Source organism: Sciurus vulgaris (assembly GCF_902686455.1).
Source record: "Sciurus vulgaris genome assembly, chromosome: 12".
In the NCBI taxonomy this organism is placed as follows: Eukaryota; Metazoa; Chordata; class Mammalia; order Rodentia; family Sciuridae; genus Sciurus; species Sciurus vulgaris.
This window is the reverse complement of record NC_136473.1, coordinates 34,806,296-34,832,775: the sequence shown is the minus strand read 5'-3', so window position 1 is coordinate 34,832,775 and position 26,480 is coordinate 34,806,296. Positions and strand designations below refer to the sequence as shown.

At 35.8% G+C, this 26,480-nt stretch overlaps 1 protein-coding gene across 5 annotated transcripts in view; it reads right to left on the bottom strand.

The window, feature by feature from the left end:
- Positions 1 to 2,496: 2,496 nt before the first annotated feature.
- Positions 2,497 to 26,480, bottom strand: part of LOC306642428 (uncharacterized protein) — a 58,941-nt gene continuing 34,957 nt past the window's right edge. For 2 of the 5 annotated variants that reach the window (XM_079108209.1, XM_079108210.1), the window contains 2 exons: positions 25,508 to 25,594; positions 2,497 to 3,819 (listed from right to left, as the gene is read on the bottom strand). Coding sequence is in view for 4 of the 5 variants with exons in the window: in XM_079108210.1 (XP_078964336.1) it covers positions 25,582 to 25,594 (13 nt within the window). In the remaining variant the exon portion in view is untranslated. Of the gene's footprint in view, positions 3,820 to 17,171; positions 20,674 to 25,507; positions 25,595 to 25,918; positions 26,075 to 26,480 lie in introns of those variants that run through there. The other 3 variants (XM_079108207.1, XM_079108206.1, XM_079108205.1) reach the window with 3 other exon arrangements.

Here is a 26,480-nt window from a genome sequence, read left to right as displayed (position 1 = left end):
GAAGAAAAGGCCTGGCAACTGGTTTACTGATCCAGCCCTCAATGGTGGTTCAACAGTATAAATAAGAGTGGCAGCTTAGTGGAAAAGTACTTAGGAACTCTGTTTACACAGACAACAGAAAGTGCCACTAGAATGGCAAATTGAACCCAGCAAGGCCAATTAACCCTTTCACTTTAGTGTTTTATATTATTGTGCCTCTGTTGATCTATACTGCTATGTTAGGACCAAATGCAATTATAAATCATTGTTACATGTATTGATGAATTCTGCCAATTTCACAAAGCACATCCATTTTATTTAGTGTTCTGAATACCTTCTTTTCTACTCTCATCTGATTTTAATTAAGTAACACTTTCAAAGGAAGAGAAATTATCCCTATACTGAACATGTCCTTCATTAACTATGAATTGAATATTAAGTTTTTAGGCTTAAAGTATTTTTAAAGTGTTATATTCACCTCAAATTTCCTCTAGATAAATTAGGGAAAGATTTGCGAAAGAATAACATATTTAGATGGGCAAAAATATAATAAAGAAATACTAAAATTTGCTGATCTGATGTGTCTATAGAAACTAAAATATGAAGTAAGTTAAAAATTCCAAAAGAAAAATAATTTTCCCACAGTAGGAAACCCAAGCAAAGATGTATGGTTCAAAAAGGTACAGATATTGCTGTATCTCTTCTGAATTCTCTAATTTTGGGAGTCAGTTTCAATTTAGAACTGACTCTCAGAGCAGAAGACCAAAGTACATATACCCAGAAGCCAATAATCAATTACTATGATTTTTTTTCCCATTAAGTGAAAGCATCCTAATACACCCAATAAAATATTTACATTAAAAGTCAGGAGGCTTATATTCTGTAATCTAACATATGATCATTACATCATTCTCAATCACCACTTCCGATCTGGATAATGAGGGTTTATAATGGGCCATTTCTCTCTTTGGGAAAGATAGGATTGTCCAATATAAAAATTCCTTGAAAAATCTAAAGAAAACTAGTCATGTTTTTCCCCACAGTGACATGGGGCAAAAAAATCCATGCCCAAGATGGTCTTTACATTCCATATATCAAACCAAACATTAGATAATATTTAACTGCAAATGGGTTATTTGTTTGTTTGTTTTGGTACTAGGAATTAAACCCAGGGGCACTTTACCACTGAGACATATACCCAGCCCCCCCCCCTGCTTTTTTTTGAGACAGGGTCTTGATAAGTTGCTGAGGGCCTAAGTTGCTTGACCCTCAGAAGTCACTGGAATCACAGGAGTGCACCACCACCCTAGGTTGTTTCTGTTTTAATCTAAATGGGGATGTCTATGTTCTACATAGGAACACTTACTTTATTATATAATTTAGATAAGCTTCAATAATTTTCTGCCTACTACAATTATTCTGTTCTAAATTTCTTCCATCTTTTTCATTCCTCAGCAACTAAATATATATGAATATATTTTTTCTTAATTAACTTTTTAATTTAATTACTTAAGTAATTTTAATAGTAATACAATATTGAAGAATAAGAGTTCCCTAGCCACTTGTCACCCTGAAACATATCTACATCAAAAAGAGGCAAATTTGAACAGAAAGAAACACAACACGCAAACTCTAAAAGAATTTTCATTATTTCTTGAAGCAAGATTTTGTAGTACTGATATTCCTTATTTTAGTCAGCTTTTTCACTGCTGTGACCAAAAGACCTGACAAGAACAATTATAGGAAGAGTAGTTTTATTTTGGGGTGCTCAATTTCAGAGGTCTCAGTCCATAGAAGGCTGACTCCATTCCCTGAGGCTAGCGGTGAAGCTGAACATCATGGCAGAAGAGTGTGGTGGAGGGAAGTGGCTCAAGACATCACATCAGAAAGGAAGGAGGAGTGGGAGAGAGAAAGAGAGCAAGAGGGAGAGCAAGTCAGCTGGAGCTCCAGTCACGAGGACAAAATATAAACACCAAAGACTGCACCCCAGTGACCCACCTCTTCCAGCCATACCACACCTGCCTACAGTTACTACCAAGTTAATCCCTATCAGGGAATTAATACACTGATTAGGTTAAACTTCTTGCAACCTGATCATTTTATCACTAAACTTTCTTGAATTGAGCTTTTGGGGTAACACCAAATATAGAAACCATGCACTGATAAAGTAAATTTATAGAATCCTTTCCTTTCAGTCAAGTGGAAAAGTCAGCAAGGGAAAAGATCAGTTCACAACTTGATATGACAGGGAAGATCAGCAACATCTTAAATTGAAAGTGCTTTTGGAAAACTTGGGCAATGCTAGGAAACAGCACAAGCAAGCCTAGTATTTACAACCACATACAGCAGTCTATCAATTGATTATGTTTTGTCTTATAATGCTTCCAAATTATTTCCTATCTGTAAAGAGCAGGAATCATGTGATTCTTCAAAAGATTTTATGAAACCTAGCCCACAGTTGGGGACTCGTGGAATGGATGTAGGAATAGAAGAAAGCATAGGAATAAAAGGGAGACATTTGGGAAAGCTAGGTGAATAATACATCAGCCCCCTATTATCTGTGCTATTTTTTAAAGAATGAAATTATTACAAAATGAAACATTTTAAATAAAAGTAGCCTAGAAATGTATTTTTTAGGTCTAATATTTGAAGTCAGGGGTCATACATCTCCTCAGCCTTTCCTTTTCACACTAAATATATTCCTCTTTGGACAAGATTCCCAGAACCCCTGCTACATTTGCAGCTCCACTTTTTAAAACTCAGTTGTCCATAGTCCTCTTAAAGTATACTACCAGGAATATTTATAAAATATTGATACAGAATGCATTAATTTCTCATTTTTGGTGATAGAGTAGCTGTATGTTTATTAGTGCAAATTGCAGTGAAATTCTGAAAACAGACTAAACCATACAGTTGGCCTAATTCAACATGCATTCCAATTAAACTTGAGCACTTATTACTGAGGTCAAATTAGATCTTCCCATTTTATCCTTGTGCAATTGATTTGTTTAAGTCAATGGTAAAATTATATTTTTCCCTTGAACATTCCCATTCTTTCAATTTCAACTCATATTTTACACCATTATGGCAATATTAGACTATTCTGATGCACAATTCTATCATTTATTAACTTGCCATGTATTAAATATATTACCATTTGCAGTAAGCTACAAATAAAAATCTATTAAGGGGCTGGGGTTGTGGCTCAGTGGTAGAGTGCTTGCCTAGCATGTGTGAGGCACTGGGTTCAATTCTCAGCACCACATAAAAATAAATAAATAAAATAAAGGTCCATTGACAATTAGAAAATTTTTTTAAAAAAGAATCTATTAAAACTTTGCTACTGGGGCTGGGGAATAGTTCAGTGGTAGAGAATATGTGTAGCAAGTGTGAGGACCTGGGTTCAACCCCAGCACCAAACAAATAAATAAAAACTGCCTTGGAGTTGAGACTGGTCATATCAGACTGGAGGGGTAGGTGATAATCTTAATAATTAGATCAAAGTTGTAGTGGGCCTTTAAAAATAATGTAAGTTTCCCCAAAGAAGATCAACTATCACATGAACAGATGTTTATATCACTAGCCATTAGAGAAGTGCACATCAAAACCACAGCAGGCATCATTTCTTTTCTATCAGGATCATCACCATTATGGTTTGGATCTCAAACGTTGGCCTTGTGTCCTATGGTTTCCAGGCTGTGGCGGGCCCTTAGGAGGTAGGCCTGAGGGAAGAGTCAGGCACTGCAGGCTCGCCCTTCAGGGGTTGGTGTGATCCTGGCCCCTTCTCTCCCTCTGCTTCCTGGCTTCCAAGAGGTGAACAGCTTCCTCCTCCCACACTCCCTGTATGGGGAACAAAAGGAAGGGAGTGAGGATAGGAATAGGAAAGACAGTAGAATAAATCTAACATGATTTTCCTATGTATGCATATGAAAATACCTAAGTGAATCCTACCATCATGCCCACCCACAAGAATGAGGTCCTAATTAGAATAAGATATATTCCATGCTTGTATAATTTTATCAAAATAGATTCTAATGTCATATATAACTACGAAGAACCAATAAAATAAAAAAAATTAAATCTCTTTTGCTAACTTGCAATCAATTTCCACTCTAGACAATCACTACTCTGCTTTCTGTCTCTACCTTTGCTTTTTCTGGATATTTCATATAAATGAGATCATACAGGGCTGAAGGGGTAGCTCAGTGGTAGAGTGCTTGCTTATCATGAACAAGGCCCTGGGTTCAAGTCTCAGTACTGAATCAGTCTATTAATAAGTGAAATCAAACAACACATGGTCTGGCTTCTTTCTTTCACTTAGCATAATGTTCTTGAGATTCAGCCATGTTGCGAATTATTTTAGAAGTTTTTTTTTTTTTTAAATACCAAACATTGAAAAGCATTCCATTGAACATATATACTACATTTGATCTAACCATAACCATTCTGGGTTACTGGGCATTTGAAATTGTTTACATCTTTTGGCTAATACGAATAACACACATCTATGAACACTCATGTATGTTCTCTGTGGAATACATTTTTGCTTCTCTTTTGTGGATACCTAGGAGGAATTGCTGGGATGTATGCTAAATTTATTTTAACTTAGCTAACAAACAAAACCCTGCCACACTTCCAAAGTGACTGCACCATTTTACATTACCGCTATCAATGTACAGGTGTTGCTTTTGGTTCACATCGAGTGCTTTTTACTGCCCATCATGTTAACTACAACCATTCTATTAGGTGTGATGTATTATCCTTTATGGCTTTAATTTACATTTTTAAGATTCATACAGTCAAATCACCTTTTTAATATGCATTTCAGCCTCTTGTATCTTTGTGGCCTAAGAGTCTATTAAAATTTTTTCTCAGATTCTCTTTTAGGTTGAAGCAATTACCTTCTATTTCTAGTTTGTTGAGAGTACGTATTAGGAATAAGTGTTAAATTCTTTCAAATGATTTTTCCTGTGTCTGGGATAACTGTAGATTTTATCCTTTATTCTATTAATACAGTATATTATGTTGATTTTTAGATGTTAAACCATTGCATTCCTGGGATAAATCTCCTTTGACCACAGTGTGTACTCCATTTTATATGTTGTTGAATTCAGTTTGCTAACAAATTTTTAAAATTATTTTATTTCATTAAGATGGGGTCTTGTTATGTTCCTCAGACTAGTCTCAAACTTCTGGCTCAAGTGATTTTCCTGTCTCAACTTCCCAAGAAGCTCTATTCTTTTTTTCACACCTGCAGTGCTAGGAATTAAACAGTGGGACTCTACCACTGAGTCAGATCCACAGCCCTTTTTATTTTGTATCTTGAGACGTGGTATTGCTGAATTGCCCAGGATGGCCTCAAATTTGTGATCCTCCTGCCTTAACTTCCTGAGGAGCTGGGATTAGCTAGGATTGTAGGCATGCACCACAATGCCAGGCTTAGTTTCTTATATCTTTGTCTACCTTTGGTACCAGGACAGTATTTATCTTATAAAATAAATTGGGAACTATTCCCTTCTCTTGTATTTTTGAAAGCCTGTGAAAGGTTGTAATTATTTCTTCTTTTTATTTTTGATAGCATTCACGAATAAAGGCCGGACACAATGGCACGTGCCTTTATAGGAGGCTGAGGCATGAGGATCACAAGTTAGAAGTCAGGCTTGGCAACTTAGCAAGTCTCTGTCTCAAAATAAAAAAGTGTTGGGGATATAGTTTAGTGATAAAGCCCTCCTGGGTTCAATTCCAAGTACTAAAAAGAAAAAGAAACAAAAAAAAGAAAAAATTCACCAATGAAGCCATCTGGATGTGAGCTTTTCTTTGTGAAAGATTTTTAATTACTAATTTGATTTACGTCTACTCAGATTTTCTTTTTTTAATATATTTTTTAGATGTAAGTGGACACGATACCTTTATTTTGTTTTTATATGGTGCTGAGGATTGAACCTAGGGCCTCATGTGTGCTAGGCAAACGCAACCCCCCTGAGCCACAATTCCAGCCCTCGGATTTGCTATTGAGATAGTGTTGGTAAATAGACTTTTCTATTTAATCTAAGTTGTCTAACTTATTGGTAACATTTTTTTTTTTTTTAGAGGGTTCGGGGATTTTTTTTTTATTTGTTCTAATTAGTTATATATGCTGGTTGAATGCACTTTGACACATTTCACATAAAGTACAACTTCTCATTTTTTTGGTTGTATGTGATGTAGCAGCACACTGATTGTGAAGTTACATATGTACACAGGGTAATAATGTCTGCTTCATTCTATTATCCTTCTTGTCACCATACCCCCTTCCCGTCCCTTCAGTCCCCTCTACCTAATCTAAAGTAACTCTATTCTTTCCTAGCCCTCCCCAACCCCATCATGGATCATCATTCACTGATCAGAGAAAACATTCAGCCTTTGGGTCTTTGACATTGGTTTATTTCACTTTGCATGATATTCTCTAGCTCCATCCACTTACTGGCAAATGCCATAATTTCATTCTTCTTTAAGGCTGAGTAATATTCTATTGTATGTATGTAATATTCCATTTTATATATATATATATATCACGTTTTCTTTATATATATGTATATATACACACACACATATATACACATTTTCTTTATCCATTCATCTGTCTTATTTATTTTTATTTTCACAGACTGCACGTTGATTCATTGTACACAAATAGGGTACAACTCTTCATTTCTCTGGTTCTACACAATGTAGATTCATAACATTCATGTAATCATACACATAGGTAATGATGTCTGTCTCATTACACGCTCTTCCCCCACTCCACATTTCCCTCTACACAATCCAGAGTTTCTCCATTCGTCTCTTACCTCCCACCCCTGTCATATATCACCATCCACCTTTCAGAGAAAACATTTGGCCTATGATTTTTAGGATTAGCTTATTTCACTTAGCATGATATTCTCCAATTCCATCCATTTACTTGCAAATGCCATAATTTTATTCTTCTTTGTGGCTGAATAATATTCCATTGTGTATATATACCACAGTTTCTTTATCCATCTGTTGAAGGACACGTAGGTTGGTTCCATAGTTCAGCTATTGCGAGTTGAGCTGCTATAAACATTAATGTGGCTGTAGTCACTGTAATATGCTGATCTTAAATCCTTTGGGTATAAACCCAGGAGTGGGAGAGCTGGTCAACTGGTGGTTCCATTCCAAGTTTTCTAGGGAATCTCCATACTGCTTTCATAATGGTTGCACCAATTTCCATTCCCACCAGCAATGTATGAGTGTACCTTTGCCCCCACATCCTTGGCAACATTTATTGTTGGCAACATTCTTCAGAGTATTCTTTTATTGCTTTCACAGTAATTCTTTTTTTTAAAGGTCTTTAAAATTTTTTTCAGTTGTAGATGGACATATTTTATTTACTTATTTGTGGTGATGAGGATCAACCCCAGTGCCTCACTCGTGCTAGGCAAGCGCTCTACCACTGAGCTATAACCCCAGCCCCCACAATAATCCTTTGAACTGATGTAGAGTTAACTGTGATACATTCTGTTTCGTTTCTGAGATTGGTAATTTATGTTTTGTTTTGTTTTCCTGATCGATCCAGCTATGAATTCATCAATTTTGTTAATCTTTATATAGGCCAAGTTTTGGTTTCACTGGTTTTTCTATTGTTTTTTATCTTATATTTCATTGGTTCCTGCTCTAATCTTTAGTATTTCTTTTCCTTACTTTGTTTAGTTTGCTGTTTTTCCCTCTAGTGACTGAAGACAAAAGCTTAGGCTATTTTTCCACCCAGTACTAGGGAGTGAACCCATGGATGGTCCACAACTGGGCTACATTCCCAGCCCTTTTTATTTTTTATTTTGAGGCAGGGTCTTGCTAAATTGCCTAGGCTGGCCTCAAACTTGGAATCCTCCTACTTCAGCCTCCCAAATCACTGGGATTACAAGACATGTGCCACCAGACCCAGCTAAAAGCTTAGGTTATTGATTTGAAAACCTTCTTCTCATCTAATTAGGTATTTAAAGCTGATAAAGTCTCATAGGGGTTTCAGTCTCTTTTGTTTTACAAACTGAATAATGTTGCTGGTATAACTTTATGTTCACTGATTCTTCTATCATCTCAAATCTGCTGTTGATCCCATCTAGTGAATTTTTCATTTCAGTTCATATACTTTTCAAGTCTAGGATTTCCATTTGGTTTTTATTTTTAAAATCTCTTTCTTTACTGATATTCTCAATTTGCTGAGTCACTGTCATACTTTATTTTAAACATAATTCATTTCTTTTAATATATTTAAAATAGCAACTATGAAGTATTTCCCTACTAAATACAATTCCTGTGCCCATGTAATGGGCTCAATTGTCTGCTTATTTTTCCTGATTATGAGTGACAGTTTTTTGTTCAAAGTGTGTCATATTTTTTGTTGAAAATCAGATAATTTGATAGTGTATTGAAGTTTCTGACTCTCCCTTCTACCCCCTATACATATTAGGGGTTGTTACTGCTATTTTCTGTTTGCTAAATTTCTTGCTGAGTACTATTCTCTGTAGTCTATCTTCTCTACCATGCACAACTGCTGAAATCTAGGCTCAGGTGTTTCTGGATTTTTCTCTCTTGTTTTTATTTTAAGGCTTGCTTTCTAGATAATGTTCCTATGTCAGCATACATTGATGATTAACCAATCATTGGTCAGAGGCTGGGCTCAAACACCCTGGGTCAATAAGGTTTCTACTTCTTTACTGACATATGTCTGTCAACTGGGGAATTCCTTAAGTCTTTAGGCATTTTATAAATCCTCCAAGTCTCATAGTTTCCACTGGACCCTCTTGTGTCTCTTCTACCTATGCTCAGGCAGGAATGTATGAGTAGCTAGAGCTCTGTTCCCTCCCGAGTATGCATGCATCCTTGTGTATAGGTAAGACTTTCACATTGTCAGATTATATTGAAGCCTATCGAGACCTACTAGGACTGTTTCATTCTCTGGATCTGTTTCCTGGTTAGTCTGCTGGGTTATTATTTGTCCCACTTTTTGCCAACTATATCCAGAGGCTGGAGCTATTTTCAGTTTTGCTTGGAATCACATCAAGTACATCCCCTCCAGCAGTGAAGCTATTGATCTCACACCTTGCATTACCCTGGCAGAATACCTCCCAGACAGAGCTCAGAAAACTTAACACCAAAAATATAAATAAACCAACTAAAATATAAAATATAAATAAACCAATGGGCAAAGGAACTGAAAAGGCACTTCACAGATGAAGAAATATGAATGGTCAACAAATATATGAAAAAGTGCTCAACATCTCTGGCAATTAGAGAAATGCAAATTAAAACTACACTGAGATTCCATCTCACTCCAGTCTGAATGGCAATTATCAAGAATACAAGTAATAATAAATGTTGGTGAGGATGTGGGGAAAAGGTACACTCATGCACTGCTGGTAGGACTGCAAATTGATACAATCACTATGGAAAGCACTATGGAGATTCTTCAAAAAATTTGGAATGGAGTCACCATTTGACCCATTTATCCCACTCCTTGGATAAAATCCACTTAAAATCAGCATACTACAATGATGCTTCCACATCAAGGCTTATATCAGCTCAATTCACAATAACAAAGCTATGAAACTAACCTAGGTGCCCTTCAACAGATGAATGGATAAAGAAAATGTGGTATATATACATAATGGAATATTACTCAGTCAATAAAGCATGATTTTATGACTTTTGCTGGTTAATAGGTGGATCTGGAGACTATTATGCCAAGTGAAATAAGCCCATCCCCCCAAACCAACAGCTGAATGGTTCTGTTATGTGGATACTAACACATCATAAGTAGAGGTGGTGGGGAGAATACAATTTTAGAGGATTAGACAGAAGAAAATGAAGGGAAGGGAGGGAGAATGGGACTAGGAAAGACAGTAGAGTGAATCTGACATAACTTTTCTATGTTCACATATAAATATATCACCAAACTCCACATCACATACAACCACAAGAATGGAATCCTAATTAGAATGTTATACTCCATGTATGTAAATATGTCAAAATATACTGTTGTGTGTACCTAAAAAACAGAAAATTTTAAAAAAGATGCTAAAAATATCAGTCAGTCATTAAGGAAATGCAAGTTAAAAAACAATGGAAAAACCCTGAGTCCATCAGAATGAGTAAAAAACAAAAATGAATTACAGTACCTAAATTATAAAACCTGAGGTTGCAAAGCATTAAGAACTCTCATTCATTGCTAATGGGAAAGAAAAATGATAGAGCCACACTGAAAGACATTTTGCTACTTTCTTATCAAGGGAAAAAAGTCACCATTAGCATACTCCCAGGTATTTGCCCAAATAATTGAGAAGACAAAAAAAAAAAAACTATTCATAAGTACTGTGCTCTAGTTGGGTGTGTGGGCTAGCCATGCTGATTACCATCATATGTATGCTACCATGGAAAAAAACAAGTAAATGGATGGCAAATGATGTGAACTATTTCTTGTTGCTCATGTGGGAGGTTATAGCCCAGTAACATAGAACAATTCATATGATAATGGGCTAGATTTGGCCATATAAGTGTTAGCATATGTTCACCTTGATATACAGATGCTTATGTTATGGAAATTTTTATGGATGGGTATACACAAGGGTTAGTACAAGCACATATGTTTCCTTGTCAACAGAGAGGACTGAGAAGAAATAATTCCAACAGAAATGAGCACACCTAGACCTCGGTTTATGTATAAAATGAACTATAGTTTCTTGGAGAAATAATGAAATCGAGGACTGGGGCAAGATACTACTATCTTGTAGTGCCAGAAAGTAAAATATCGATAAAAATTAAAACATAAAAACAAATGAACGAACAAAAAACTCCCACAAGCACTGAGGAACTTCAAACAGACACAGGAGCCAATTGAGTTTCCAATGGTCAAAGATGAAACTATTTTAGCAAAAAAAATTAAATAGCACTGAATCATAACCCAGAGTATTAAAAAAATCCACAGGTTAATGCTGCCAAAAATAAATGACTGGATATATAAACAAACAGGGAGAATAGGCAAAGCTCTCCTGCTAAACAATTCCAAATAATTTATGTAGATACTACACTGTGGATGGAGTATGATTTCTCACTCATTAAGTTTGGACTGTGCTTAGCAACTCCTTTCCAAAGAGTGCACTATGAAAGGGTGGCAGGAGAGGAAAGTCACTTTACTGTGAATTTTTTTTTTTATAATGTATTTTTTTTATTGTAAACAAACGGGATACATGTTGTTTCTCTGTTTGTACATGGCGTAAAGGCATACCATTTGTGTAATCATAAATTTACAGAGTAATGTTGTTTGATTCATTGTTATTTTTTCCCTTCCCCCCACCCCTTTTCCCTCTATACAGTCCTTCCTTCCTCCATACTTGCCCCCTCCCTAACACTAACTCTAACCTTAACACTAACCCTTCCCTCCCCCCATTATGTGTTATCATCCACTTATTAGCGATATCATTCGTCCTTTGGCTTTTTGAGATTGGCTTATCTCACTTAGCATGATATTCTCCAATTTCATCCATTTGCCTGCAAATGCCATAATTTTATCATTCTTTATGGCTGAGTATGTATTCCATTGTATATATATACCACAGTTTCTTTATCCACTCATCAATTGAAGGACATCTAGGTTGGTTCCACAGTCTGGCTATTGTGAATTGAGCAGCTATGAACATTGATGTGGCTGTATCTCTGTAGTATGCTGATTTTAAGTCCTTTGGGTATAGGCCAAGGAGTGGGATAGCTCGGTCAAATGGTGGTTCCATTCCAAGTTTTCTAAGGAATCTCCACACTGCTTTCCAGAGTGGCTGCACTAATATGCAGCCCCACCAGCAATGTATGAGTACCTTTCTCCCCACATCCTCGCCAACACCTGTTGTTGCTCGTATTCTTGATAATCGCCATTCTAATTGGGGTGAGATGGAATCTTAGGGTGGTTTTGATTTGCATTTCTCTTATTACTAGAGATGTTGAACATTTTTCCATATGTTTGTTGATTGCTTGTAGATCTTCTTCTGTGAAGTGTCTGTTCATTTCCTTAGCCCATTTGTCGACTGGATTATTTGTATTCTTGGAGTAGTTTTTTGAGTTCTTTATAGATTCTGGAGATTAGTGCTCTATCTGAAGTATGATTGGCAAAGATATTCTCCCACTCTGTAGGCTCTTTCTTCGCATTGCTGATAGTTTCCTTTGCTGAGAGAAAGCTTTTTAGTTTGAATCTATCCCAGTTATTGATTCTTGCTTTTATTTCTTGTGCTATGGGAGTCCTTGTGCTTAGGATGTCTGGTCCTAAGCCGACACGTTGAAGATCTGCACCTACTTTTTCTTCTATAATCTGCAGGGTCTCTGGTCTGATTCTGAGGTCCTTAATCCATTTTGAGTTTAGTTTCGTGCATGGTGAGAGATATGGGTTTATTTTCATTCTGTTGCATATGGATTTCCAATTCTCCCAGCACCATTTGTTGAAGAGGCTATCTTTTCTCCATTGCATTTTTTTTTTTTTTTTTGCATTCTCCGTGATTTTTTTTTTATTGTAAATTTTTGACACCTTTGACTAGTATGAGAAAATTGTATTTATTTGGGTTTGTGTCCGTGTCCTCTATTCTGTACCATTGATCTACCTGTCTATTTTGGTACCAATACCATGCCGTTTTTGTTACTATTGCTTTGCCACTTTACTGTGAATTTTACATCAATAGCAACAAGCATAAATGCATATCAATTAAAAGAAGGCAGTCTAAAAATGACACATACAACTACATTTACACCACATTCTGGAAAAGATAAAGTAAGAGACATGATAAATAGATCAAAGGTTGCCTGGAATGATGATAATGCCACTTACCTCTGTGGTAAACAAAACAAAAAACATAAATGAAGTCTAATTGTGAGAAAAAAAAATCAAACAAATATTAATTCAGGAAGTTTACAAAATATATGACCAGTATCCTGCCAAATCAACATGGCCATGAAAATAAGGAAAATCTGAGAAACTCACACTCTAGAGGAATCAGAGGAGTCAGGGCAACTAAATGTGATGTGTTATCAGAGATGGGATCTTGGGACTGGGGATGGAGCTTAGTGGTAGAGTGCTTGACTAGCATGTGCAAGGCCCTGATTTCAATACCCCCCTGTACAGAGGAAGAAAAAAAGAATCATGGATCAGAAAAAGAAGTTATGCAAAAACAAGGGAAATTTGAATCAAGTGTAGACATCAGTTAACATTAATATTAAATTCTGTAATTAGTATTAAGTAGCTCAGTTAATATTGTATTAACCCATGTCAATGCTGGTTCATTGTGACAAAGGAATCAGACTAATGCTAGGTGTTAATAGGGAAAATTGGCGGTGAGATTTGGGAAAACTTACAATTTTGTGATTTTTAGGTAAAGCTAAACCTAATCTAAGATTTAAAAAATTACAATAAAATATTATTTTGCTGTATAACCTGTAGTAAAGGTCTATGCAGGGCATTAAAGAAATGAACAGAATGGAGTCACAGAATGTTTTAGAAAGATGGTAACCCTTTCTTGAATTTAGTCTTGAAGAATATGTAGAATCTAATAATGGAGGGGACTTCGAAAAGGAGAATTCATGCAAAGGTCCTGCAGCACGTAGCTGGACACACCTGAAGAAATGTAGTTAATATGGCAAGGTGAGAACCATCAGGCTAGAGAAGGAGGAAGGGCTCTGTCTTCAAAGTCCTCTAAGGAGGATCCTTTGAACAGGTTTACCTTGGAAACTGATAAAACTGTAATAGCTACATTCATTTGTTACTACTGTGCCCCAGATACTGTTAGATACTTTTGCTCCATGGTTTTTGATCCTTACAACAAACATCATTCTCCAAATCTGGAAATCAGATTGGAACAAAGTGAGGCTGGAGATTCTTTGGGGAGGTAACAGACAGAAATTTTCATCTCTTCTTGTCTCTTGGCTTTATTCTGTGTGCTTGAAAACTACTCCAGCTCTTTACATTATTGACTAAGGCATGCTTTGATTGTGGTGTCTGTCCATCACCCAGCTCACTGCTTAATGAGGGCTTGTAGGTCAGCTTTCACTGTTCCTTCATAGAAAGGCTGCTCCTCAGGACTCACCCTGCCTTTATAACATGAACTAGTTCTTTCAAACTGGATCATTTAGTGACACAGAGCACACTGGCATTCTCTTCTGAGCCTTTACTCTAGCATTCATACATGTCCAGAAAATCTTCCTTCTTGCTTATCTTGACTGATTGAAATTTTGTCTAATCCCCTGGGTCTGCTCCAATATAGTCCTTCCTGATGAGACCTACCGTATACTACCGAGTGACCTCTCCCTCCAATGACACCCCAAGGCCTGGTATCTTCCACTATAACTAATTGGATGCTGGTAATAGTATTTCCTATGGTTTCATAAAGACCTTGAAATGAGAGAACTCTGTAAACTCTGTTTCCCTGACAATGTCCTTTCCACCTGACACATATAGAATATATCATTTGAAGAGAAAGTAAGGTAATGGAAAGTGATTTATTTTTAACATCAAAGGAAACATTTAGTGTTTCTTTGATATTTATAATAAATGCACATTTTACTTTAATACAAGATATATCTAGCTTGCTTTATTGGAGTCGATATATTACTTTTAAATGGATGAATTCAAAGAATTAATGCCTTGATTCAAGGTGCTTATGTAATAGTTGTTCTGATAATAAATGAGGAAATATGTTGTTTCAATATAAGAATTCTAAATTTTATATATTGTACTTTAAAAAATATCACCTCATTTACTTTAAGAAATCTTGAGTTTATTAAATTTCAAAACCAATACAAGATAGAAAACTTTAAATGACATCCTGTTTTTCCAGAATTAAATTTTTATTATTTGTTTTAAATTGACAGATAAAATTGTATTTCTTTTGTACAATAGAGTGTTTTGAAGTGTGTATACACTATGTATACACAGTGTGTATACAGACATTGTGGAATGTATCAACGCAGTAATTAACATATACATTACCTCTTACAGTTGTTTTTATGCTGAAAATACTTTTCATCTACTCAGCATTTTTAAGGAATCACCATGTTTTATAGCAGATCTCTTGAACTTATTGTACCTAACTGCAATTTTATATTCTTTGACCAACCTCTCTCCAACCCACTGTCCCAATTTCCTCACTTCTGGTAATCACCATTCCATTCTCTACTTTTAGGAGATCAGCTTTTTCAGATTCTTCATAGGAGTGAGGTCATTATGATATTTGTCTTTCTGGGCCTGGATTATATCACTTAGCACAATGTCCTCCAGGTTCATCCATGTTGTTACAAATAAAAGGATTTTATCCTTTCATTTTTAAGACTAAATAGTATTCCTCTGTGTGTGTCCTATATTTTCTTTATACATTCTTCTATAGGTAGATACAAGATGATTTCATCTCTTGGCTACTGTAAACATGGGAGTGCAGTAGCCCCCTCTAACATACTGATTTTATTTCCATTAGATATGTACCCAATGGTAGGATTGCTGATTTTCTGAATGCTGTAGTTCTACTTTTAATTTTTTGAGAAATTTTATGAATTCTATAATGGCTATACCATTACATCGTATTTTTTTAGACTTTAATGTGAGCACAAAAATTATTTCAAAGGCCAGTCCATATTTTAAAATGCAAGCACATGCTTAAATACATTTGAAATCGAAAATGGCTGAAAGATTAAAGAAATCTTTCAACCCAGCTATAAAAATCAAGTAAAAAAATTCAGTATACTAATGAAACTTGAGATGAAACTCATGGAATTTGAGACTTGCCCTCCCCCCACCTTAGGTATTTGACATACTTTGTATCTCTGACATACCTATGAATAAGGTTATTCTTCCACAGGAAGAAATGCTAGCTTTCCTAATCAGAGCCTAAAAAAAATTTTTAGAAGAAAATACATACATTCAAGTGAGACAATTATAAAAACAAAACTGCCTGAGACCTAATTATGGTGATATGCAAGCATCTTTGTTCACATAAAATGTTATTAATGATATTTAGTCTAATTTACAAAGACATCTGACTAGAATGATATACTAAGTGCAATCATGAGTAAAGACAGATTATATCATAGAATCTATTTTAATTATTTTAATGCTTTGGCACTTTCAGAATTTGCATTTGTGTGTTAGGAAAGGCTTTGAAATTGGAATAAGAAGACAAAAATTATGAATAGTAAATAATCAATTCCATATATTAAACAATCAATAAGACAACTAATTACTTGAATTATTTCATTTTTATTGGCTAAAATGGTAAAAGTAATAATATTCTACAAAGTATTACATATAAATACAGCCAATTTAAACATAAAGAAAAGTTGCTGAAAAGTTCTGGCAACAAGGAAGTTAAAATACTACCCTTTCTTTTAGTTAAAGATTATGCAATGATAGGAAAATATATTATAACAGAGAAATGAATGTTTCACATTAACACTGTGCTTCTATTTTTAATCTCCTACTATTTCCTTCTCTCTGTCAAATAATGCAATGTTGATATCAATGTGTTGGTGTCAGGTTATGTGTATGGATGAAGAACATCATTTTATCAGTCTTACAATGAAAATAATCTATTATAAACTGGGAAGTGAACTAAGTTTTAAGTGAGTTCTTCAGAAAGTTACTATTAATATGCATATGTTTATTTTCACTTACTTCAAACAAAAACTGCTATCAAACTATTGAGGTGTCTAAATATAGCTGAAAGAGACCAAGAATTTATTAATAGGTCACCTATTTGCATACTCTCCCCAACTTCAGATTTTTAGCATCCCTCGTGATATCTATCATGACAATATGCAATGGGATATACCTATAGTTTGAATAGCATTTAGCACTAAATTATTATCTTTCTGAGGTTAACAGTTTACAGGGGAAATAACATTTTCAAGTTCACTAAAAGGCAGCAAGGTGTTCCAAACTCAGAAGTCTTTGAGTCTGAGGTTTCACTTTCTATTTTTGATTAATATTGTTGTCCAGAACTTTTCACTTTATTCAAGTTCAGATATCAAGTTCACTGCTCCAAATCTGTGCTTGAAAAGATAGACTCCATTTGACTTGAACGCCATCATTTTTTTCTCACCCAAATTCACATTATCATTGCCCTAAGTGTCCCTTTTTGGCAAGAAGGGACATTTGCCTTCATCACCTCCTGGCTGGGGTGATGTTCTCTTAGTACAAGGTACCTGCACTGTCACAGCTTCCCAGTGCTACACTTCTCCTGGTTCTTGAGATAAGGGAAAGAAGGTCAAAAGAAATGCAAGTTCCATCAACAGAACTGATTGATATTCAGTGCATAGCCAGCAGAAGGATAGAAAAGAAAATCATGACAGAAAAGTTGGGTTGAGTCACCCTTTTTAATAAAAAGTCCATCACAGAAATTCAAAATGAATTCTGAGTCACCCAACACTATTTGCCAAATGGGTGATAAAAAGTACCTGTTTCTGAAAGCCAAACGGATATCTGAAACACCACAGTCCTCTTATATGAGAAAAAACAAAGTACACCCTCCTTTAAAGGTGTGACTGCCATAAATGTGTCTTTTAAAAATTCATTTTTCTAAACTTAAATGAACTTCATGGTTGGGTAACATTTTAAAGTCCATACCAGTATTGAATGGCTGCATTTTCTGAGCTCAGAAAATGTGTTCAGAGAAATAAAAATAATTACCATTACTACTTCTGCAACAATACTTTTTGGTTCTTATTCTCAGATTGAACACAGGACCTCACACATGCTAAGCACATGTGCCATTTAGGAATAAGACTGCAGTAAGACTTCTAAACTGAACATAGTGCAGAAGACTGCCTATTTTCCCTTCTGAAATAAAGCAAAAAGTAAGATGTATTAGAAATTTATTAATTCACATATCAGATCAGAAAAATCTCAAAAGAAGCTTAAACATAGTAATCTCAAAGTATAGTTAAAACATATGCTCAAACACATATGTAGAAAAATGTGGGGCTGGGATTGTAGCTCAGTAACTGCTTGCCTTGCACATGGGAGGCACTGGGTTCAATTCTCAGTACCACATAAAAATAAATAAATACAATATAGGTATCCGTCTAAAACTATACACACACACAAACAAAATATATGTATATAAAAGAAAAATCTGGATACTAATTGCTATAGGATTCAGTTACATAAACATTCACTGAGTGGTAACAGGACAAATTATAGAGATAAAAAGAAACATGACAGTAATTTTCAAAACCATAGAACCCCCAAAAATAGTAATTTTTAAAATATATAATAAAAACTCTATTTCACACTGAACTATCTAACTACAAACACAGAGGACATAATTTGGTAGTATACAATTAATCAACCCTGTGGTTAAAAGCAATGACGAGGGGTTGGGATCATGTTTCAGTGGTAGGGCACTTGCCTCACGTGTGTGAAGCACTGGGCTCAATCCTCAGTACCATATGAAATAAATAAAATAAAATAAAATAAAGGTATTATATCTATCTACAACTTAAAAAAATGCTAATTAAAAAAAAGCAATTACTAGGCAGGCACCATGGCAAACATCTATAATCTCAGCTAGCAGGAGGCTAAGGCAGAAGGCAAGTTTAAGGCCAGCCTCAGTATAATTTTTGAAACCCTGTCTCAAAAATAGAGAAGAAGGGCTGAAGATGTAGCGCAGTGGTAGAGTGTCCCTGAATTCAACCCCTAGTACCCTGAGGGAAAAAAAAGGAAGAAAAGAAAGATTGATTATGAGAAACTACTTTGCTTGACTATCTTTGTTTAAAAAATATATTAATACAGGGAAATTTTTCCAAAATCATGTAAGTGAAGTGTACAACCTTCAAAGAATGAAGTCAAGTTGAAATGAAATGTCTTAATATATATCTACTTATATTCTTTAAAAAACAAATCCATTTTATAATTAAACATGAAAATAGGTGAAAAATGTCTTTCGGAAAAAACTTAGCAAATTTCTTCCTAGAGATATTTTTATTTGTTCCCATCAGTAATCTACCCCATGAGAATTATCCAAGTAAGAATATCAAACTTATTCCATTTAGAAGAGTTCTTTGAAAGAGAAGAGCAATGATACATAGCAAATCAATCTCCAGGCCATTCTGGTTCCTCTCTCTTAGGAATTCCGGATGAAAGAGATGTCTTTATTCTTGGGTGAGGTGTTATAGAAAGCAGTATACTTCATTCCTTCATGCCATGTCATCTAGAAAGTATGCCCTACACACATGCATACATAAAGCTAAATAGTTAGTCATATGTCAATATTTGAATGGTCACAATCTATAGACAAAGCTAGGGAAGTTGGTCACTATGGAGTGGTCATGAAAATGACCTCAGGTAGGCAGGCATGACAGGTGCGCCTTTACAATTTGCAGTTACTTCCTCATAGCGTTTCTTATTCTTTCCATTTCCATTCTACTCTCTCCATAAAGATGGGGAGGAGCAAGCACTGGGGTAAGAATGTGGTAATTAGAGCAGTAAAATCAAGAATAGTAAACAGAATAAGAAAGAATGATGGCAATGAGCCCAGAAGTAGAGATCCAACAGAGTCAATTCTCAAGTCAACCAATTCCCAAACAAATTCACATTCCATCACATCTTCCTTCCCTCCCTCCATGGGTTTTCATGATTATTAAACATAGGTAAGCCTTGATCATTCAAGACAAGGCACTCTATAGATCTCCAGTTTCTTCTCTCTTTGGTCACCCTGGATTCCTGACAGCCCTCTTCTTCACAAGACATTTGTTGAATTGCTATGCCACATTCTGCGACCGAAACTTTGAAGATAATAATTAAAAGTAATAATTGTTAATAACTGCATGGCACTTATGTGCCAGGCATTGTGCTAAATGTTTGCTTGATAAATTAATTCAAGATAACTCCAGAAGTAAAAATTATTATTATACATAAAAATTTTACTGTGACCTTGGATAAACATTCCAACACCTTCTTACCTAAGTAGAAGAAATGGGATTAGAACACAGCCTAGGACTAGAATCTGCTCTTAACCACTCTGAGGAGACCTGTCAGTTAAACACAGGGACTCAGCACTGCACTGTTCAAGGAGACATCTTTATACAAAATTTAATTTACGTTTGGGTAAATGTCAATTGTAACATGTGCAATAGGTCCTTTGAGAGAAACAATGTAGAGTTAGATGGCTAAAGAAGTTGTCTGAGAAAGAGGACATCTAACTATGAACAGCATCCTATGAAAAAGAATGTAACTTAATGGAGAAATAACAGAAGCAGAGAAACCCACAGTTGTGAGAAAACATGGACAGTCAGGAAAGCCGATAGCACTTCAGCATGGTGAAGGATAAAATCTGTAGGAGCAGAAAAGGGAGCAGGTCAGAAGCTAGAAAAGTAGAAAGGGTTGAAGGCAAGAGAAAGACCATGAGATCTAAGGAATTTGGACTTTATTTAAACAGAGAAACCATTGAAGGCTTATGAATAAAAAATGATATGATCAGATATAGATTAAAGAGTTTCTCAACCTCAGTGCTATAGTCATCAGTACAGGATAAATCTTTGTTGGGAGATGGATGGAGTATCCTGTGCATTGTAGAATGCTTCGCAGCATCTCTGGCCTCTGCCCTCTAGATGCCAGCTGCAACCCTCCCCACATTGTGACAATCAAAAATATCTTCTGACATTGTCAAATATCCTCTGGAGAACAACATGGACATGAAATAAGAACCAAGGGAGATTAAGGTAACTGGACTGGAGACTAGGCAAACCCAAGGAGGTAATGAAAAGGCCAATACAATAATCCAAACAAATGATAACTGATGTGACAGCTAATTTATCCCATTCTTCTCAGGCAAAATGGCCTTACAATTTAGCCCTCTATTATCATCTGGAAATATTCCAAGTCCTCTTTGTGTAAAACCCTCTTCACCTCTGAGGGTCACTCATCCAATTGTGTCACATTTATCCCTGCTTATCTCAGTCATTTACTGACCTCTGCAGTACAGCCTTGTACTTGCCCAGGACTATCATATGGTCCTGTGTGTGCTTTACAAGCTGACTCTTCTATGACTCAATGGAAAGTTATGTTCTAGTCAACACTCCTGAGTGTCCTAATGACAGTGAGTATTCTCTCTACCATGAAGTGGACTTCAGTCAGGGGAACACCTCCATCTCTGAAATCCTTAACAACAATACCATCCCTCTGGCCACAAGCTTCAGTGAATCCATTAGCTGTATATTCTCACTTATTCTTTTTTTCTTTTTGCAGTGCTGTGGACTGAACCCAGGGCATTGTGCTTGTGAGGCAAGCACTCTGCCAACTAAGCTATATCCCTAGCCCCTCTCACTTCTTCTTCATTGTCCTCAAAAACTTTAATCTTGGGGATGAGGAGATGGCTCAGGGGTAGACCACTTGCCTAGCATATGAAGACCACTTGCCTAGCATATGAGGCCCTGGGTTGGATCCCCAGTTATCACACACATAGAGAGACACAGACCCCCAAAAGAAAAAAGAAAAATCTAAGAGACAAAGCATTTAAATCTTTTGATTCATTAACTTTCTCTTAAACTACTGATTCACTCTTTTTTTAAGCACATAACTTATGGTATATGCCATCAATATTAGTTTCTTTGCCCTCTATCAACTGACACCATGATGTCTCAAAGAATAAATTCTATATGTCCAGAAAAGAATTATCATCTTCCCTAAAACCTATTCCCTCTAGTATTTTGGCTCTTAGTAGATTATCTCAGAAATGCAAATCAGAAACCTAAAGAAGTCATCTATTCTACTTCCCCGCATCCAATCAAATGGTAATTCCCATCAATCCTAAATATTCCTCATACTTATCTTTTTCCAGCCCCACTACCTGTTTTCAGTTTAGGTTCTTTTCTGATCACCTGGATGCTAATTTTAACTTTATTCAATCTCTTTTATACTCTGCCACTACCAAAGTAATATTTTGTAAATACCTATCTGTTTATGACTCAACAATTCAAAGTTATTCAAAAGCATCCCCAGGGTGACATAAATGTTCTTGTTTGCATGTCTGGCCTCCTTTCTACCCATCATTCTATCAACTTACACTTGAGGAAATACTTATAAACCAAGTTCTCATGAATCCCCATGAATTCACATGTGCTCCCTAGTACACAGACCTCTTCTTTTAAAGCTGCTCCCTGAAGTAAACGCCTATGTTCTTTAAGTCTTGCCCCAAGAATTGTCTCCTGAACTACCAAAGTGACCCTGCTAATGTTTCCCCTTTGCTCCTGCTGGTGTACATATCTCTAGTGGGGCCCCAAACATGAGTAGGATCTCTGGTGATGGCAAACACACTGAACACTTTCTATGTGCCCTAGACTATGCAAAATGCTTGACTTATATCATGCTTCCTCCTTACTCAGAAACTACTATATTATTCCTCACTTTACAGAGAAGAAATAACTTTGAGAAACTAAGCTACTAAGTTCACACAGGAGGAAGTAGGATATCCAGGATAGTCTATGAAACCCTCTTCAATAACTGAGCTTCAAGAATTATTTTACATGTCTTATTCTATATGGTATACTATAAGCCAGTAGAGAACTGAGCCTTTCTTTTCATCTGTGTCTCGAGTAACTGAAAAGGTGGGGATGGAGAGGGCAGGAAGAGAAGGAAAGAGGTGAAAAAGCAAATATCTAAATAACTCAGTGAAAGAGTGCCACCCAGAACTCACTTTGCATGCTAGAGAACCTGGGTTGGTTGGGGGTGGTGGGGTGGTGGTGGTAAGGAATTTCATTAAACGGAAACTCAAAGACATTAAGCAGATGGAAGGAGGGGAGTCATGTTTCTTCTCCCCAAAAAGAAAATAAGAGGCAATCAAAAACTCTGTTCTGCCAAGTACAGTGATCCATGCCTGTGATCCTAGCTGCGAGGAAAGGTAATTTAGCAAGACCCTATCTCATAAATAAAAAAGGATTGATGCTGTAGCTCAGTGGTAGAGCATCCTGGGTTCAATTCCCAATACAGCAAAAAAAAAAAAAAAAAAAACAAAGGAGAGGAGAAGAAAAACAACAACAAATTCTTGAGCCAGGTGGGTAAAGCCTGCAGAAGAAAGGGACAAACTACATGTAAACTAAACACAGAATACCTGGAACACTTTTGAGCAAGTGATTGTTAAAAATATAAAATTCATTTGAACTTGACCTGAAAAACAACTCTTTTGAGTGTCACTGTAATATTGGGATAGTGAGAAGGAAACAGAATCAGAACACATTACCTGCCTCTGCAAAGCAATATTTAAAAGCAGTTCATGTTTCCCAACTTTTAGAATAAATGTACTGATAAAACATTAACCTTAAATGTATGCCCTAGGTCTGGGGAAGTAGCTTGGTGGTAAAGCTCAGGTTTATGAAATAGAAAGTTCTCGGATCCATCCCTAGCACTGCCCCCGCAACCCCCTCCAAAGAAAAAATAGCATCTGGTAGAAACTGGAAGGCAGATGTGGCTCAGATTCAGGAGAACAAAAGATAAGGTATAATTTCATAAGGTAAGTGGGACAGCAAGAGATATTATCCAAAGTTGATGGACAATAGCAAAAAACTATAGGCATATATTTAAAATTCAAAGGCTGCTAAAGAGAAACTAAAGCAATATTAACTATATTATAAAGAATAGGGAGGGATTAAAAAGGGATTATAAAGAACATGGGTATAAGTGAGCTAAATCCTCACCTGTGACAGTCAGAAGGCAATGACAATGCTAAGAATGGCATCAGCAAATGTAAATACCCCAGGTCCACAGGGTTACACAAGAGCAGGGAAAACAGGGAGTCATACTAAATGGAGCAGGGCTAGGGCAAGGAGCAGGGCCTGCTGCTTGTCCTGCAGCTCACTTGCTCTTTAACCATGTGGATACAGAAATCAGGAATTTTTCTAAGTTCTTAAAATTAAACCTAAAATGAGTCAAACTCAAGGAAGGGATTTCAGTTTAAATCTATTTTGTTCACTTCATTAACATAGATCTTAGAAACCTGCCTAATGGAATAGATTTAATACATGTTTATAAAATGAATTCCAATAAATAAAATCTTAAATTTTACCAGTGACTTCTATGCTAAAATTAGAAGTATCTGTAAGGAAAAGAAATGTCAGCTAAAAAAATTTAGGGCTGGGGTTGTAGCTCAGTGTTAGAGCAGTCAGCATGCGTGAGGCCCTGGGTTTGATCCTCAGCACCACATAAAAATAAAGGTACTGTGTCCATCTACAACTAAAAACAAAATATGTCTTTTTAATTTAAAGCTGGTCAAAAAGGATCATTTAATACCACATTTAAAATAAAAAACAACCTGATGAGTTATTACTATACACAAAAATGTTTCAAAAATATATAGTAAAATATGTGTATATATAAATCACCCCTCCATCTCTGCGTTCTGCATCTGCAAATTCAACAAACCCTGAATTAAAAATATTCAAAACAAAACTTCATCTATGCTGAACATGTACAAACATTTTTATCATTCTTCCCTAAATAATTCGGTATAATAACTATTTACATAGCATTTACATTCTATTAGGTATTATAAGTAATCCAAAGATGATTTTAAGTATACAGGAATATGTGCATAGGTTAGATGAAAATACTTTTAGATGCTAGCATCTGCAGAATTTGGTATAGTGAAAGGTCCTGCAACAAATTCGCAGCAGATACTGAGGAACAATTATATGTATGTATATATGTATATTCCCTCAGAGATGAAAGATGTGTCATAGCTTTTACTGTTTCTCAAGAAAAAAACTGTGTGAGGAGGGGCTTGAATAAATAGCTTTTTTATTTTTTTAGTTGAACAACTAGTATCTTATTTTGACAGCTGAATATAAAAACAGTGGATACAGTAATCTACAGGATCATTATCATCTATAGGATCATTACTGGGGTATCTTACAATCATCAGAATTTAAGCAAGTTTGTATTTAACCTATAAAGACAAATGAAAATGAATCTATTTTTCAGAGTGAATAAATAGCTTCTAAATATTCTTCTTGCTCTGAAAAAAAAAAAAATGAATTCAAACAAAAATAATCACTTCTGTTTATTCCCTTTTGTCCTGGCTATTGGTGACAATGAATAGATTACATTTCTTTAGTTTACTTATAGTTGCTCTTGGTTTTGATTAATGACACCATTCAGCAAGTTTAAGATCTTGTTTTAGTCTTTTATGGCTTGAATTTTCATGTCTTCTTTACTCACACACTCATCCAAACCTATGCTCTTTTACATACACACCAAGGAGCTCTTGCCCATCTGGTAAACATGGGAATCACCTCATAATCAGCACTTCTGGCTGGGTACAGTGGTACACAACTGTAAATGCAGCAATTTGGGAGGCTGGGACAGAAGGATTACAAATTTGAGGCCAATCTTGGCAATTTAGGAAAGCCCTGTTTCAAACTATAATAAGAAGGGTTAGAGATATAGGTAAGTGGTACAGTACCCCAGGGTTCAATCCCTATCCCCCACACAAACTAAAAACCAGTCTTGGCAACTTACCACTTGTCTCCAAAAAAAGGGGTGGGGGGAGATGGGGTGCTGAGGATATATAGTTCAGTGGAGCACCACTGGGTTTAATCACCAGCACTGCAAAACAAAAAGCCAAAAATAACACATCAGCAAATTTGACAAAATCAAGTTAACTGCAACATCCAAAACATAAATCCAAATAGATTCCACTAGACAGGCATTTGAGATCAGTTCATGAAGGATTGAGTAGCTATAGACACATACTCCTGCAAGAATGGCTCAGGTCAAATAAACTTGCCTAATTTTTGTGATATTTAACATGGTTATGAATAAAGAAATCCTAGAAAGCCTTATGAATAGATAATTAACAATTATGCAAGGTAAGTGTGGTTGGTTTGAAAACAGCTGACAGTGAATGTAAGGTAGAAAAAGGGATCTCACTATAAATATATTAAGAGGAAAAGCAATATTAAGGGGACCATATACTGGACTTGTTCTTGCATTATGACCTCCACTCACACGTAAGAGGTAAAAACCCTTCAGAGATAGGTTGAAGACAGGTATGCTTCTCCACAGTGGCATGGCAATGGCCTGAAACTAAAAATGATAAGGAATTTGTTTTCTCTAGATAACTTTGGAATAGCTCTAGCGTAGAATTCTATTGAAAATACAAAGCTTGGGGGGAGAACCACAAAAGCAAAAGGCAAATGTGAATATACTGGCAAAAAAAAGTAAAGTGATAAGTTTCTGGATCCCCAGACCACTTGGAAATAGAATGAAGTACCAGCATATTTATTAGGCTCTTAAAGGATGACAATGTTTATTTCTACCAGTACTTTTTTTTTTTTTTTTTGACTTTTGGCTTTGTATTTACTTATGATTGAACCCAAGTCCACATTCTTTTTGTGTAAGTAAATAAATTTCCATAGCATCCTAAATGAAATTAACAAGCCATAATTGGGAAAACAAAGAAAAAAAATCAGTTACTTCCATTTTTGCCATC